General features: G+C 35.4%; 1 protein-coding gene across 1 annotated transcript; it reads right to left on the reverse strand.

Annotated features, from left to right (window-relative positions):
* Window positions 1-405: 405 nt before the first annotated feature.
* On the reverse strand, window positions 406-1,353 carry LOC110109244. The gene has a single exon (XM_020840214.2). The coding sequence runs from the start codon at window positions 1,351-1,353 to the stop codon at window positions 406-408; it is 948 nt and encodes a 315-aa protein (XP_020695873.2).
* Between the last annotated feature and the right edge of the window lie 12,792 nt (window positions 1,354-14,145).

The following is a 14,145-nucleotide window of genomic DNA, read 5'->3' on the forward strand; positions in this document are numbered from 1 at the left end:
GAGATTGATGAAAGCAACATCAAAACCAAAAAGACTCAAAATCTTATAAATAAAATTCTAATTAATATTATCATAAGCCTTCAAAATATCAAGTTTCATGATCATGTTGCCACCACGACACTTAACATCATCATTGCAAAATTCTTGTGCCAACAGGATATTATCAGAGATAGCTTTACCTTTAACAAAACCCATCTGGTACGGTGAAATGAGCTTAGGCAACAGAACAGTTAAACGATTCATAAGAATTTTAGAAAGCACTTTATAAAAGACAGTACACAAGCTAATGGGTCTAAAATCATTCCAAGTATTAATAGAATTATTCTTAGGAAGCAGCACAACAAAAGTGGAAGAAAAGAATTTAGGAATAACAGAACCCTTAAAGAAGTCACTAACATCATTAAGCTAATCCCCAGAAATAATATGCCAAGTTTTCCGAAAAAAATTAGAGGTGTAACCATCGGGACCCGCCACAAAATTAGAATCTATGCCAAATAAGACAACTTTAAGCTCCTCAAAGGAAGGAGGAATAGATAACAAAGCATTGTCCTCACTAGAAACCAAATGAGGAATAAAAGCAGGGTTAGGAGAACTAATGGGAGTAAAGGTTTTGTTAAGATGACTTTGAAAAAAATTAACAGCAAGGGAAAAAATCTCCCCATAATCCTCAGACATAGTCCCATCCTCTTTAGCAATTTTATGAATGAAATTAGAAGACCTCCTCTTCTTAACCAAAGCATGAAAATATTTAGTGTTTCTATCCCCATCAACCAAATGCTTAACAGCCGCTTTCTGTTTCCAAAACTCCTCTTGATCTTGAAACATACAAAGATCCACCTTAGCCTCATTAAGCAAAGCAAAATTAACCTCAGTAGGATCGGATTGAAACAAGCTATCAAGAGAATTAACTTTAGATTCAACTGAAGAGATGTTGGCAAACAAATTTTTAAAGACATTATGATTCCAGCACTTCAACACAATTTTAAGCCTTTTGAGCTTAAGCCACAATCTATGCATACCCGAAATAGTGTCATCAGGGAAAACAGGGGCCTCCCAATTAACCTTCACAACATCAAGAAAAGTGGGGTGCAGCAGCCACATGTTCTGAAACCTAAAGTGAGAAATAGGGGCAGTACAATCATTCTTAATATTAATAAGAATAGGGGAATGGTCAGAAAGAGTACGACTAAGATGTTCAACTTTAGTCAAATGAAAAACATTAAGCCAATCATCATTAAACAACACTCTGTCCAATCTTTGCCACAAATGACCACGATGCCAAGTAAAATTGTTGCCAGTAAAACCAATATCAATAAGATTACCATTTGAAATCATATCATTGAAATCTTCCATGGACTAATAAATGGGAAGAGAGCCCCCCAAGCATTTAGAAGGACAAGAGATAGTATTGAAAACCCCACCAACAATCCATGAAAGACTACAAACATTATGAAAATGGCAAATACGCTCCCAGAGGATTCTTCTAGTAAAGCGAGAAGAGGCGGCATAAACAAAAGACGAGTAGCATTGAAAATTAGAACTTTCAATATTACAATGAAGAACTTTGCGAAAGTTCCCAATGATATCAATTCTAACGAAATCCTTCCAAAAGAACCAAATTTTGTTGGAAATGTTAGCAAAAGAAGACTTGAATCCCAAGAACTTAGCAGTATCACACAATTTGTCAACAGAAATAAGAGGTTCAAGTAAAATGAGGATAGAAATGTTATGCAAACGACATAAGTTTTTAACTCTAATTCTAGAAGAAGGGAAACCAATACTCCGAACATTCCAAATAATTGCGTTAAACATAAAAAAACAAGATTAATGAGAAGTATGAGAACAGGCATTTCTAGGCGATAAAACAACATTTTTGGGCTTCCGGCCCCTCTTCCCACAGCCCTTAGAAAAACTCAAGTCATTATCAGTTCTAGCATAACATTTTGCCATAATGTCCTCCTCCGTGTCAGTATACGCATCACAATGATAATGATCAACTAAAAAGGACTTAGCATAAAAATTAGAGTCAACCGGCCCCACAAGTTTGGCCAAATCACTTTCTAAGAAGAGCATACCATCCTCAATAGTTGAAAAATTATTAGAACAACCCCCCAAAGGAGGTTTGGAAACAACTAAAGATGAAACTTCAGTTACAACCGTAGGCTTTAAAGCCTTGGAAGAATCAATATCTCCAAGATCAAGCATGACTTCCAGATTATCTGAACTATGAACAGTTATAGCATCTTGCCAATTAGCTTCATCTAAGGGAGAAAGAGACTTGTTAGTAAGTAAAACATCATGAATAAGCAAATGAGAAGAATTAGCATCATTAACATGCAAAATAGGATCGATATTAGAAGATAAAATAGGAACATTAGAAACCATAATATTAGCATCGTTAACAGGCAAAATAGGTACATTAGAGGTTATAACCAAATCCAAATCATTAGTAAGAGAAGGATTACAGTCCTATTTAGCCTCAACAGTAAGATCGACCAACTCATTAGGATGAGCAGGCTCCTCCCTAGGGTCATCACCATTATGAATTAACGGTTCCAAAGGAGCATAACCAGGAACAGGCACCTCACCAATGTTTAAGGATTCTTTCAACGATTTATCCCCACCCTCTTGGGCACCATTAGAGGAAGAAATACCTTTATCCTTACGAAGATTAGGGTCCAACCAAAAACATTCAGTAATACCATGCCCATGCATCCTACAATGGGAGCAAAATGATGGGAGATTTTCGAATTCCACTTTTTGGAAATATCCCTTCAATTCCGAACCCAACCAAACTTCCTGAGGATGTTTTTTGGACACATCAAGTTCCACCAGAACCCTCGCCACAGAAGGTCTCGATAAAGAAGCAGTAGCTTGATCTGTTTGCAAGGGTCTACCAAACACAGCAGCAAGACCAAAAAGAATGTGAGAATTAAAAAAATGTAAGCGCAGGTTAGGGAAAGCAATCCACACCGGGGCAACAGGAGATTCCTCCCTCACATCAAAATCCGGTGACCATTTGAGCAACCTCATTTGACAACCCTGCACATAGTACGACCGCCGAGAAAAAATACGACTATAATCCAAGTCATTCGTGAGTTGTATAGCTATATGACAAGGATCCAAAAGCCCCACATTGAAGGAACCAGACAACTTAAGCGAAAGAAAAAACTTACGGATAACGTCTAAATTAGGTCGACGAAGAACAAATTTTTCGACCAGAGTAAAAGCAAAGGGCTCAGCTAACTGAGACACCACAGAATCCTCTAAAAACAGAGCAGTACAACCCTTAAATGAAGATCTAACAAAAGGAACACAATTAGCTGAAGAGAAAGAACCCCCCCCCGAGACCTCATCCTTAAAAGAGCGATTCTTACTAGTAGGAACCGAAGAAACCATAATCATTTCAAATTTAAAATTAAATTATAAATATTTCTTAATATTTTTAATATAATTTATTTAATTATTCAAATAATTCCAAAATTGAACCGGCTGGTTTAAGAGAACCGTGACCAATTCAACAGTTTGCCAGTTGAACATGCGGTTTTGGCAAGTTCGATGCAAAAATCATTTTTAAGGATGAAACGGACCGACCATAAGAGGGGTTCACAGTTGAACCGAACAAATCGGCCAATCGGGTCCGGTTTTTAAAACATTGTATTTTTCTCTTATGTTAAAAAGCTTTAGATTTAGGCTTCATCTAAGACAGTTTTCTTACTTACTGCTTATTGAAACAGTAGGGGCTTAACGCTGTTCCAAACAAAGCCTTAACTTTGTATAATGGTATTTTGATACGCAACATTTTTTGCGCGTGAAATATTTCATGCTTGTCTGCTACAGCTGGAAAGCTTGAAGGAGCCCAATTCTGTGGTTTGCAGAATTAGTAGATTACTTACTACAGCAACAAATCTTGAATCCCATAAGTCAATTTCAAGTATTTCTCTCAAATATGAGAAAAAATATCCCATAGTTTGAAATTTTACGCCTTACTATAAATGAGACTTTTTGTTAGCTTGATTCTTTTGATTGTGGGTCAACTGAGAAAACTTATTTAAAAACCATAATCTGATCAATATATGAAGAATTATTGATGAAAATTTTGGACAACATTGAAAATGATGAACACTGCAAGAGAATAATACTATGAGGTGCTTCAACAAAGCTTTTTTTAATGCTGAAATCAACTGTAAAGGTAAATGTGATGAAACCTTTTTTTTTTTTTGGAAACAGAGCTTTAAAAAGGAGAAGCAAAGAGCTATACTTAGGGTTACATGAAGAGTTGAATTATAAAACTCAAGTACTTTTTTTGGGACTTCGAAACTCAAGTTCTTTAAATGGATTTCTGGTCCCGCGATTGTTTGAAACTTGTTCTTGAATGAAAACCATGGGTAGTTATTAGATAAATAAATAGTTTTTGACCGAAGAAGAGAAAGAGAGAGAGAGAGAGAGAGAGAGAGAGAGAGAGAGAGAGAGAGAGAGATGAATTGAGTGAGAGAGAGAGAGAGGAAGAGTGCGAGAGGGTATGATAGAGAGAGGGGGAGAGAGAGTGAAGAGAGTAGGGTGGGGATAGAGAGGGATAGAGTGAGAGATAGAGGAGAGGGTGAGAGAGAGAGAGGGTGAGAGATGAGAGAGAGAGAGAGAGAGAGAGAGAGAGAGAGAGAGAGAGAGAGAGATTGAAATTTTATTACGTTCGGTAAGATGCCAAATACGTGCTTAATGTTTTGATATTTTTTTAGGGGAATTGATGTTTTGATATTTCATGGATAGTACTGTGATAGCTACACCACTTGTATAAGCTTTGTTGGCTTATAAAAGTATAAGATATGTATGATAATACATGATGCTCTTAGTATATTATTCTTACGAGGCATGACCACAACTTCATTATATTTTATTCGCAAGTCTTTGAAAAAGCTTTCGAGAAATTTATTGAGAATTTTTTTCAAAGCATTTTGTTTTATGTTTGGACTGTACCAATCTCTACCTATAAAGAGCCACTTAACTATCTTCAAGTCATATGCTCATCTCTTGGATAACCACTCTAGTGGTCCATCATAATAGCTAGGGTTCAGCAATAATTATTTTGCCTCTTGCTCTCCCTTGAATGAGTTACGGTTTTCTTTATTGCTGTACGTGAAGCTTAGGCCAAAGTTTTTTTTTTCCTTCCTAATTATTTGTAAACTCTCTTACTCTGTTATCATGAATATTTAATTATATAATAATATAATAATTTAAAAAATATTTTAAAATAAAAATTTAAATTTCTATTTGAACTGGAGAGCTTTGATGCTGTGCTTGGTAGCGCTGTGGCGCTAGGCTTGAGAGCACAACAACATTAGAAATCACCGCCACAATATAAGAGGTTGTGTTCTACAATAATTCTAGATTCAAGAGTTGCAGCGCTTGGTTGGAGCACTGTATTGAAAGGCCACTAACAATATTTTATATATATCTAATTCTAAAATCCTAAGCACTAAAGCCACAGCTGCTTCCCCCCTCTCCATTTTTGCTTGGCTTGTCATGGAAGATGTTAGAAAAAGTGATCAAAGGAAGAAGAGAGAGAGAAGAAAGAGAGAAAGCTGGATTTAGTCATCTTTTGTTTGTTGCTTTAGTTATGAAAAGTCTTCTAATCGTTGTAAGTAACATGAATCCCTCTCTGATTTTCAATGGTTTTGAATTTGATGAATTTAATATCTCCTAAATCGTTAAAAGTGTATTTTCTTATTTATCACATTTTTTCATGTAACTTTTTATATACAATAGATATAGATTTTATAGATATTTTGATTGTAATAATATTGAATTCACTAGGTAAAATAAAATTTGTTATTTTTTAAAGTTATTGAGTAATACATAAATTTTCCTATATTATATAATTTAAGTATTTCATGTTGCATTTCATGCATGAAAAAAAGATTGATAAAATTAATATAATATAAATATGACATGTAATCACAGGCAGAGGGAGGAGGGGCACAGGACAGGTGCCGTAAGACCGTGGTAGGGTGACAAAGGTCAAGGATCATAGTAGGGTGACTGAGGTCAGAGTGACCATAATCAGTGATTAGTAGAGGCCAAAAGGACTGTAGTCGAACATCGACGAAAGTGGGAAGGACCGTAGTTGGGCGACAAAGGTGGGACGAACCTTAGTCGAGTGACAAAGATTTGAGGGACTCCTTTCAAGTGAAGGAGGTCGGAGGGGCCATTTTTAGCAGGTGATGAAGGTTAAACGAACCATATATTATCGGCGGATTTTATCCGCCGGTAATCCCGTGTTTTCCTGTAGTGGATATGGAGGTTGAATGGATAGTAGTTTGGAAATAAAGGTTGAAGGGGCCAGTGTCATGCAATGGAGATTTGAGGGACCCTGGTCGGCATGTGAAAAATGTTAGAAGAATCATAATTAGCGGGCTATTGTGGTCGGAGATACTGTAATATTGATGATAGTGGTCAGAGGGACTAGTGTCAGGAGATAGAGGTCAGAGGGAGCATTATCGAGTGATAAAAGTTAGAGGGATCATAATTTGGTGATAGATGTCGGAGGGACTATTATCGAGCGACTTAGGTCAAATGGATCATAGTAGGTATATGGTGGTAGAAGGGATCGTAGTTAGGCGATGGTAATCCAATGACCATAGTTTACGAGCGATAGAGGTTATAGGGACCGTAGTTTGGCAAATATGGTTGAACCAATTCTTGTCAAGCAATAGAGACTAGGGCCCATAGTCGGGTGAATGACATTTTAGGGACCATAGTTGAGTAATGGTGGTCAAAGTAGAAACCTGATGGTGACGACATGAGAGAGCTTTGACAGCGATGGCTGTGCAGAAGTCAAATGGAAAAATGCTGGTTGAGGTCCGGTGGCAGTGTCAGCGACCAATTGGACGTCCGGTGATGATAAGTCAGTGATAGTTTGATGGCGGCTGCGGGGCAGTGAAATTTTATCGACGGTGGTTTTCCAGTAATTAGGGTTTAAAGTTCTTTTAAATCTCTAGCCTAAGGTACAAGCCCCAAAGGCCACTTTCATGTCGGGAGAGTCATACTATATAGGTTTAGAGAGTGACATGCTTCATAAATATGATGAATTTCGGTGGAAAATTCTGATTGCTCCATCAAACGAGCTGGAATGCTTTATCGAACAGACCATATTGATTTCTACAACCATGGAGAATTTATCAAGCATTTAAGTGATGTCAGAATTAAATAATTTTTAGCTCGTTGGATTCGTGTTGTCGAGCCTCTCGATTTGATTATAAGCATGTCATATTTAAAAATCATTTGATCATCCAATTAATATTCTAAAGTTCTAAATATGTATGAAGTCTTTGCTAAATTTGTGCTCATTTGGGTTCATATTGGACAAATTTCCATGTCGTTGGGTTCATCTCATCGAAACATTCAGTTTGACTATAAGTTCACTGAAATTGGAGTTTGGTTGGTCCCAAATTTATTTTTAAAAGTTTCATCTAGAGATTTGTGTCTGATCAAGACTATTTATTATGACGTATCAAGAATATTATGAAGCTTGTCTAGCAATAATACTAAATAATTAGCATTAGCACAAATGTTTTTCCTACAAATGAATAGAAGCTTACATATTAAACCGCAGCTAAAAAAAATTGTTTCAACGTACCTTTCCTAGAGCTTGCAAAACTACTTGAAAGACATTGGTAGCGGACAACATCTAAGGTGGTCTTGCAATGATTTTGGAACCTTGCAAGACTTTGTGTGATTTAAAATTGTCGCAATAGCTTATATTAAGTGCTGCGAAAGTTTTCTTTTTAAGTGATATTTTATTAGTTTTGAATAGTCATAAATTACTAATTTTATTTAATTATAAATTGAAGTGCTGCCATAGTTTAAGATCAAGGTTTTATTTGGAAAAATTTTCGTACAATTTCTTAAAACAAATTTGTTGGTACAATTTTTTTTAATTTTTGTACTAGTAAATGGGCGTAAGAAGTAGTAAAAAATCATCCCAAACGAAGCTTACTAGTTCTTGAATGCAAAATAATCTCAAAACTTAATAACCATTCGATCATGCACGTAATATAATTCAACCTTCATTTTTAATTATGTTTCTTAGATAATAATTTACATTTTGTATCTTATTAATGTTATCATAGCCTCATGCTCGAGTTTATCTTCATTATATTTACTATTTGGGTAGGCTTTTTTAAATTAAAAAGAGCTTTAAGAGATATTACATCTACATGTGAGGAAAAAAACTCCAACTCAGTACAAAAAACTGAATAAATAATTATGATTTATCTGTTGAACTTCAATGAAATGCTCATAGATCGCATGATCTACATCACACACCACTGGAAACTTGACCTACATCGCAGCATTTATGACTTGCACTCCAACTACCTCTAGGTATGTTAATTAGCATCTTACATCACAATTCATTATAGGAAATTTGTCAAATACCATTGAAATTTCCAATGGTTGACTCACCCGAAAAGTATCGCCGCTTATTGCAACTAGAAATCTTCAGCAATTCTCATGTGGTCTACACCTTGGTAATTTCTGACAATCAAACCGCCGAAAATCTCCCGAAAATATTTTGTGTTAGTAGTCGGTCCGACCGCCGCCACAACAACAATGTAAAACCTCCAAGACTCCGCGCGGAAAGTTGCCATAAAATATTTCTTTCAGAAATAAGCTGCCGGTTTGCCTTTCGTATGCAGTTTATACCGGCAAGAAAAAAAAAACGCCAGAAAACCCAATTTCTTCCTAAAAATTGCCCATTACTGCCAGAAAAATTGTCCAATAATGAAAGATTTTCTAGTAGTGATTGCTAATTACTAATTTTATAGACCAACCTTTTGCAATGTAGACATCTGTGATTTTAAGAAGAAGAGTGTTAACAAGTGATTCTTTAACACAAATAAATCCTAAACAAATAGGCAAGACATCATTATTTTCCTCTCCTTACAAATTTTATTTAGAAAATATATGTATCACAATTCTTAAATTGGCTTAATTGTAACAATCTTCTTTGATGGCTTGTTGACTACCTTTAGGTCACATAATAGTAAATACTTGTTCTCATGAGAAGTTAAGTGAATATATTGGATTTTATGGCATTTGCCTAGTATTATGCAAAGTACTCAATAGTTAGATAAGATAATTTTTTTGCTGTGAATTTAGGTTTTGTTTGGGACTGCTTCATAAAGAAGCTTCCTAGTACAAAAATTAAAATTTTTATACTAGAAAGTTGCTTTAAGAAGCATAAAGAAAGCAATCCCAAACAAAATCTTAATTAGTCCTTACAAGAGTTTTTGGTGTTTTTTAGTTCTTGAATGATAAGTTTTCCATGTGGTCACTCACTTCAATTTCGTTAGTTTTCATTTTTATCTCCTATTTACTATTTTAATTTCACCATTTTTTAAAACCAAAGTTGGAAATTTATGTCGTCTCTTTTTCCAATTCTGTTTGCTCATTAATCTGATTTTATGTGGTTATATTTAAGTTCATTTTTACTTAAGTATGGATCCTAAGAATCTTCTCTAAAAAGAGACTTGAAGAATATCAGGCATCACTCTACAAATAAAATCTTTCAGTATTACTAAGTGACTTGCTTCAATAGCCCATATAATTTTATAAAAGCTGTATTGGAGGTATCAACACTGGAATGGTGGTTGGCTATGATAGAAAATATTCATAAAAGCCACAAATCATATGAAATACTTTCTATTAGTTATATCATCATTTCTATTTCTATTACTTTAGGTTTTTGAATATCAATGATCTTGATAAGTCATTAAAAATTGCTTATATCAAGCATGAATCTGAATGTATATTTAAAATTTAAAATTTTCTAAAATGAATTCATGCTCATCCGAACTACAATTTTAGTGAACTTTTAGTTGGCCTAAATGATTAATGAGACAAGCTTCAAAGGTACCAAAATGAAGCCTAATCTGAATCTAAATGAGCTCATATCAAGTAGGGGTGTCAATATTTGACACGACACGAAAACCCGACCTGAACCCGACCCAAAGTTTTTGGGTTGGACCCGACACGTTTAAAAATCGGGTCGGGTTCGGGTTCATGAATTCGACCCGTTTAAAAAATGGGTTGGGTTCGGGTTGACACGGAGGGTTGCCGAGTCAACCCGCCAACCCTTTTGAACAGACCTGCCCACGACCCTGCCCCAGCTGCCCGCCATCCCGGGACAATTTGTTCTCTGTAAAAATTTCATCCGGACGAACCCATATTCGTCCCAGGACGAAGTGAACCGACTCTAAAAGTTTTGGTGACATTCTGCAGTTTTTGGGAACCGACCTATGGAATAACTGTTCGTACCAGATGAACCTAGTTCGTACGAGATGATGATCGGGTATGAATTCCGTTCGTACCAATATACATTAGGTTCGTTTCCACACACTTAAGAAAAATCATTTAGGATGATCCACAATCATACAGGACGATCAACTACACGTTTTTCATATTTGCAGATTTTTGGACGATTTTTCTTGTCTTTCATATAAATAGTACAATTTAGACTGCCACTTAATCTTTTTGCTTACTGATCTTCATCCCAATTGAAAGGACAGTCAAAGAGAGAGTGTTTGTAGGAGATTTCTTACTATTGGAGCGTGAAGGATTCACTTGGAACTCAAAGGTATGAACCTCTACTTGTGGTTTTTGATTACTTCACTCTTTTCTCTCTTCCTTCTAGATTTCTTGTGAGAAGATCTGTCAAGGAGATCCGGTTCTATGCCGACACTTAAAGAGTGTGAACAGCCGAAGGGTTCTCTGTCCACACTTGGAGAGTGTGAACAGCCAAAGGGTTCTCTGCCCACACTAGGAGAGTGTGAAAGGACGATGGGTTCTCTGCCCATACTAGAAGAGTGTGAAAGGACGAAGGGTTCTCTGCCTACATTGGGAGAGTGTGGAAGGATGGATAATTCTCTGCCAACACTAGGAAGAGTGTAAAAGGATGACAGTTCTCTGTCGCATCGGGTAGTGGTGGAAGAGAGTTTTGTAATTACCAATTCCCCCCCCCCCCCCCTCTTGGTTAGCCGATGGGACATAAGCTTAGGTTTAACAATCTAATTCATAGTGAACAAGTTTTAACAAGTGGTATCAGAGCTTAGTTTCAAAATCATAAGTTTAGACTATTTTTTGATTAACTTAGATGGCTACATTTAGAAACCGAAATACACCTGAGGATTACTCTATAAGTAGACCTCCATTGTTCGATAATATTCCTATTGATTTTTGAAAAATACGCATGTCTACAGTTTTATAGTCACTTGATTATCGTATGTGGATCTTAGTTTAGGAAAGATATACAAAACCAACTAGACTAGTTGAGGGAGTCAGAGTTGAAACACCTTTTATAGACTGAACAGTAGAAGAACGTGACTTAGCATAACTAAATGCCAAATGCTAGAATAGTTTCTTTTGTGCTCTTAAACTAGAAGAGTACATGCGAGTTTCTATTTGCAAAAGTGGAAAGGACATATGGGATAGACTTTGTATAACTTATGAGGGGACTACTGAGGTTAAGCAATCTAGACTTAATATCATGTTGCATGATTATGAACTGTTTCACATGAAACCAAATGAATCCATTTCTGATATGTATATAAGATTCACACAAATTGTCACCTCTTCACATGCATTGGGTAGGGAACTAACGAATGCTGAAATGGTTAATAAAATTCTTTGTTATTTACCTACTACTTATGATGTTAAAATTACTGTAATTATAAAATCTAAAGATCTAAACATTTACTCTATTGATAATCTTCTTGGTTCACTTATTGCTTATGAGCAAGGAGTTAGCCAAAGAAAGATTGATGCAGGTGAACAATGAAAGGAGAAGAACATAGCACTGAAAGTAGACGAATCTGAAAGTGGGCATTCACAACCTGAGGATGAAGATGACATCGCTCTAATGACTAGACAATTTAGAAGCTTTTTAAAGAGGAAGCAGAAGAGATACCAGCAATGGAATAGAGGTAAATTTAATAGAAATGCCAAAGTTTCAAATGATGTAATTTTTTATGAGTGTAGGAAACCTAGACATATCAAGACTGAATGCCCAAAACTCAAAGCCACTCCTAGCAAGGAGAAGGTAGAGGAGAAACTAACTGTAAATAAGGGCAAGAAGAAGTTTCAAAGAGCTTTCAGAGTGAACTCAGCTTCAGATTCATCAGAGACTGAAAAGGAAGAGAAAGTCAGTAATCTGTGCTTAATGGCCGATAGTCTTGATCAATCAGATCAAGAAGAGGTATGTGACTTAAGTTATGAAATTTTTTTTTGAAGTTTTTGAACACATGCATGATGCATATAGAAAAATAAAGAAAATGCATGCTAGTCTAAGTTTAGAATTTGAAAAACTGCAAAAGGAACATAAAATCCTTAGGAAAGATCATGCTTTAATTGATGATAACCACATAAAATTACTTGATGAGTTTGATGATTTGAATAAAAATTATGAAAATTTAAAATCATCCTATACAGAACTTAAAAAAGATTTGAAAAATTTTAAGGATGAATCTGAAAGAAAAATATATCAAATCAATTATATAAATCGAATCTTAAAAGATATGAATTCTTTTTATAAATTGAAGATAAAAGCTCTCGAGGATAATATGATACCCCCCAGACTTGAAGATTTTACTAATCCTATTATATATCCTAAATTTATGCAATCCCTAAATAGACAGATGAATGATAGAAGACTTAGGAATTCTTTTCCAAAAGTCAAATGTAATAATTGTGGATTGTTTGGATATAAAGCACACACCTGTATTGTAAAGATGAAAACTTATTTGGTGTCGAGACCTAAGATGCATAAACCTAGATATATCATACATGCATCTGATTATAAATTGCTAAAAAGTGAACCCAAACTTGTTTAGGTTCCCAGGTCTAACGTTTGATAATTTTGTAGGATCGCTCTCACATAAGACCTCATGAGAGCATATGGTACCTGGTGTTGGTGGAATTTTTGGAAAACAGGTTTTGAGAAGTATTAATTTTTTTGGGAGATTTTAAAATTAAGATTTAATTCTAATTTTAAGGTCGAATCAACTCGTTAGAAGAATTATATCACCCCGGAGGATGAAAATAAAATTTCATAGCGACGTTCAGACTTAGAATTATGGAACTCATCTTAAATATCATGATAGGATTATAAAGAAAAATTCCATATGGCCCAAAGGGAACATGATGAAATTTAACTAAATATTCGATTATGATATTTAAGAAATATGACTGTCAAATTCACCTCCGAAGTCTTATCAAAGAAGGATGGATCTCTCCGAAGGGAGATAACACCATTCAATGATAATCCTCCTAATGTAATAACGCCAATCATTTTTTTATCTTTTTTCCAAAGAAATCTAATGGAGTTTTGAAAAATCACTTTTAAAATCAGGTGCGTATGTGGTTCCAAATATCCTACGAGCGCAAGCCTTCGTAGTTAATTATATCGTAGGTAGATAGAATCTCCTACGAAGATTTTCGATTAAAATGGTGGCAGAATTTCATTAGATTTTCTAGGAGTGATATCAAAAAGAGGAGAATTTTGGAAATTGAACAGGGAATGGTTCAAAATTGAACAGTTATTGACGTAGTTAAAGGAGGGAAGGTAGGGGACACTTTGAGATTCCAGAACCATCCGGAAGTGTCCCAACTTAATCTAAGTGTTGGGCTTTATATTTTAGGATTGAAATGATATTTAATTAGAGTTGAGCATTTTATTAGAAATTTGGGATTATATTCCCGAAATTTGGGGTCTTATAATCAAAGATCTGCCCCGGATCCTAAATCAAATTTGGACACTGGACCACAGTCGTCTGATCCTAACTAATGCAGTGCAAGGTCTAGACTTACCCCGGCCTAGATTGGGGAGCCAGCTAATCACCTAATCAATTTAAAAGAGATGAGTCTGGTCTTTTATGAAAGAGTTGTAGGGACGTTGTATTTAAAGTTTTGGAGAGTTTGAGCCGACATCTAGAGATTTTTCTAATTGGCCCCTTTGACCTATGCTGGGTACAAAAATGCTAAAGACTAATGCAAATAAAATTTTTTACTCTTTAAGTATGTTTCTAATGCAATGCGTGCTGGTTAACAACCTCAAATCAAATATGCTTGAAATTTTAAAAACAGGCTTAGAAA

This window comes from Dendrobium catenatum, unplaced genomic scaffold, assembly GCF_001605985.2.
Source record: "Dendrobium catenatum unplaced genomic scaffold, ASM160598v2 fragScaff_scaffold_621, whole genome shotgun sequence".
Classification (NCBI taxonomy): domain Eukaryota; kingdom Viridiplantae; phylum Streptophyta; class Magnoliopsida; order Asparagales; family Orchidaceae; genus Dendrobium; species Dendrobium catenatum.